The sequence below is a fragment of the Grammomys surdaster genome, unplaced genomic scaffold (genome assembly GCF_004785775.1).
Source record: "Grammomys surdaster isolate TR1022 unplaced genomic scaffold, NIH_TR_1.0 125349, whole genome shotgun sequence".
Taxonomy (NCBI): domain Eukaryota; kingdom Metazoa; phylum Chordata; class Mammalia; order Rodentia; family Muridae; genus Grammomys; species Grammomys surdaster.
In genome coordinates this window covers 397,144-401,512 of record NW_021620222.1, presented here as the reverse complement: position 1 = coordinate 401,512, position 4,369 = coordinate 397,144, and the positions used below count along the sequence as shown (strand labels likewise).

Sequence of the window (4,369 nt, the reverse complement as noted above, 5' to 3'; positions counted from 1 at the left end):
CCTAGAATCCCCCAGTGAGGGCCTGTGGGCGTGGCTCAGTGGTAGAGTACTTTCTTGGCATGCTCCAAGGCTTGAGTTCTATCTCCTGCTCCACAAATGAGTAATTAAATAACTAAAGATATGAAACTAACATTAATAGTATATTTTATTTAATTCAACATATGTGGCTTCTCTATGTTCTCAGGTGACATTTTTCAGAATTTAGTTAATACGTAACAATTATAAATATACAATTTTCACCCTGCTTCCCATGATACCTTTTATCCTGAAACTCCATTTGCTAGACACATCACAGTTCATGTCTGGAAGGAGAAATCAAGACTGCCCCTGTGGTTAAATAGGGTAGACACTGCATAGAGGTCATCTCAGGGTCCCCTTTACATAGTGGCTATCATAGCTCTATTTATGTGGCATCTTCAAACATGTAACGTGTCATTGTAACCAAATTCATTAGGTGACAGTTTTCTAATAAATGCTAAAAAGATGGCATGAGGAAAGAAAAGAGAAAACTTGTTTTAAGTATTTTTTAAAGAGCATTTAGGACAGGCTTCACTATTGGAAGTGCTGAAGAAGCAGACATAAAACACAAAATCCTATGGTCAGGGCTGGAGAGGTACTTCAGCTGTTAAGAGCCTGGCTAATCTCAAATTATGTTCCTAGCACCCACATCTGTAACTCCAGCTCCAGGGGATCCGACACCTTCTTCTGGCCTCTTCTGGTACCTTCATTTCTATGCATATACCCACACACAAATTCACACACACATACACAAATTCACACACACACAAATTCACACACACATACACAAATTCACACACACACATACACAAATTCACACACACAAATTCACACACACATACACAAATTCACACATATACAAATTCACACACACACAAATTCACACACACATATACAAATTCACACACACACAAATTCACACACACATACAAATTCACACACACATACACAGATTCACACACACACACAAGTTCACACACATACAGACACACACAAATTCACACACACACAAATTCACACACACACAAATTTACACACACATACAAATTCACACACACATATACAAATTCACACACACACAAATTCACATACACATATACAAATTCACACACACACACAAATTCACACACATACACAAATTCACACACACACAAATTCACTCACACATACACAAATTCACACACACATACAAATTCACACACACATACACAGATTCACACACACAAGTTCACACACATACAGACACACACAAATTCACACACATATACACAAATTCACACACACATATACAAATTCACACACACACACAAATTCATGCACACACAAATTGACACACACACATACACAAATTCACACATATACACAAATTCACACACACACACACAAATTCACACACATATACACAAATTCACACACACATATACAAATTCACACACACACACAAATTCATGCACACACAAATTCACACACACACATACACAAATTCACACATATACACAAATTCACACACACACACACACACACAAATTCACACACATATACACAAATTCACACACACACAAATTCACACACACAAATTCACACACACACAAATTCATACACACACACAAATTCACACACACATACACAAATTCACACATATACACAAATACACACACACACATACACAAATTCACACACAGACACACAATTTAACATAATGGTTCTCAATCTGTGGATTACAGCTCCTTTGGGAGTCAAATGACCCTTTCACAGGGGTCACCTAAGACCATCCTAAATTTCAGATATTTACATTATAACTGACAACAGTAGCAAAATTACAGTTATGGAGGAGCAATAAAAATAAATTTTGTGGTTGAGGAGATCACTAAAACACAAAGAACTGAGTGATGGTCAGAGCATCAGGAAGATTGAGAATCATTGATTTAACATAATAAAAACAAATCTTTAAAAAAAATTTAAAAACCTATGTTCAAGAAACTTTACAGCTAGAGCTCTTTCAGAAATTTATAAGGAGTCACAATAAAATAAACACAAGGACCAGTCTTCATTGTGGTCACCAGGAGGGCTTCCTTATGACATACATAAGCAGAGACTGTAAACACCCTGGAGCCAGACTCACACAGGCTAAGGGGACAGGAAAGTGCTATGCAAAGGTCCTAAGGCAGCAAGGGGGGGATGTTCGGCTAGCTCAAAGAATGGAAAAGAATCCCTATTTCTTGGGCACAGAGGTTGTGTTGAAGAAAGCAGTGTATGAGCTGAGGCAGTGGCTCGAGGAGCCCTGAGGCTTGCTGGCCAGCCTGCCCTGCTGTGTCAGTAAGCTCCAGGCCAAGGAAAGACTTTCAAAAACCAAGATCAACAGTGCCTGAGGAATGGTATCTGAGGTTGATCAACAGCGCCTGAGGAATGGTGTCTGAGGCTGTCTCTGACCGCCACACGTTCGTGTACATACACAACAACGCTAATAAGCACCTGCAAGATTGACACTGCTACCAAATCACCGTAGTGACTGATTAAGTACTGGCTCTGTTTCAGATTAATACAGGCATCCACTCATTAACACAGTCAGCAGCTATTGTGAGCCTCAGTTTACAGGCTCAGGAAACTTAACTGATGGACTCTCAAAATTCGACGCAAAGATTTAAAGAAAACTCACTGAGAAAGCACCTGAGCCTGGTAGTATAGGACTATCATCCCAGTTATTCAGAAGGGTGAGGCAGGAGGATCACATGTCCCTGTTCAGTTTGGGCTACATAGCAAGACCATGAATCAAAACAAAAACAAAACAGGGAGGAGAATGGACAAGATGGGAGAAAAGAGGGAAGGCAGGCAGGAAGGAAGGATGAGAGAAGGGAAACAGGAAAGGGAGGGAAGCAGAGGTAGATGATGGATGGATGAATGGATGGATGGATGGATGGATAAAGGGGAGAGAGAGGGGACAGATTAGACATCTTGTGAGGAGGAAGCAGAAGATGAGGAAGCTAGCAGAGGCAGAGCTGGAGGAGGTTGTGGTGTTAGCTAGAGTCTGGCTGGTGGGATTTCTACAAGCTGAACCTGAAGTAAAATACTGACAACCTCTCTCTCTCTCTCTCTCTCTCTCTCTCTCTCTCTCTCTCTCTCTCCCTCCCTCCCTCCCTCCCTCCCTCCCTTCCCTCCTCCCTCCCCCACTTGGCTCTGTTTTACCTACATTCAATCCTGTTGGCCCTCTCACCCTTGTCTGCACCTGCTGCCTTTGTCCCTTCTGCATTGACACATGGTACTGAATGTCTTGTTCCTCCTCATTCGACCTCACCACACTCCTACCTACTTCTATGCCTCCATTCTTCCCTAACAGGGTGATTCTGGAGGACCTGTGATCTGCAATGGCAAGCTACAGGGCCTTGTGTCCTGGGGTGATTTCCCCTGTGCTCAGCCCAACAGACCAGGTGTCTACACCAACCTGTGCGAGTTTGTTAAATGGATTACGGACACCATAAACTCCAACTAATGGGTCACACCAGGAACCATGGAGCTAGTGCCACCCAACTGCAATGAGGAGCACTGTCCCTCTTTGAGAACGCTGAAGATAATGTATCAGTCTCTCCAGACCTTACTCTATGTCTTTTGGCACCAAGATCACCATCCCCCACAGTGGCCTGGCCCTGTTTCTATAGCCAGACCCTAGGAACACTTCCTGAAATGACTAGATTGGGGTGAAACCCATCACTAGCTATGGACCCATCCGTAACCCAGAGTTGAGCCTTTTCTTCAGCCACGACCCAGATTTAGACCGTGAAATAAAAACCATGGGAAGAACCCCCTTGATATTTCTCCTCCTGTGCTCTACAGCTATGAACAAGTAGATATCTTAGTTATTTCTCTATCATATAACAAGACAATGACACCATGACCAAGATAACTTATGCAGAAAGAGTTTATATGGGGCTTACAGTTCAAAGGGTTAGAGACCGTGGCCATTATGGGGAGGAGCATGGCAGCAGTCAGGTGGCCGTGGTGCTGGAGCAGTAGCTCGGAGCTCACAGATTGAGATAGAACCACAAGACCTCAAACTCTACTCCCAGAGACACACCTTTCCCAGCAAAGTCATACTTCCTAATGCTTTCCAAGCACCTCTACTAACAGACAACCAAGCATTCAACACATGAACCTAAGGAGACAACTCTCAGTCAAGCAGCACAGTGGCTCCTCCTCTAGGATGATGCATTTGGCCCAGGGGGGGTCTTTAGGTGATTTTACATTTTCTTCACAAATAGAAACTATCTTAGTTACTTTTCTTTTGGTCCGGCTAAGTGCCTGACTAAGGCAACCTAAGGGAGAAAGGGTTTATTCTGGCTCACAGTTTCAGAGTACA

The 4,369-nt window shown here is 42.6% G+C and overlaps 1 protein-coding gene across 1 annotated transcript in view; it reads left to right on the top strand.

Moving 5' to 3' along the window:
* Window positions 1-3,815, top strand: part of Klk5 (kallikrein related peptidase 5) — a 9,691-nt gene extending 5,876 nt beyond the window's left edge. The window contains exon 5 of the mRNA XM_028785789.1: window positions 3,353-3,815. Within this exon, the coding sequence (XP_028641622.1) occupies window positions 3,353-3,505 (153 nt within the window). The 3' untranslated portion in view covers window positions 3,506-3,815. The remainder of the gene's footprint in view (window positions 1-3,352) is intronic.
* The last annotated feature ends 554 nt before the right edge of the window (window positions 3,816-4,369 follow it).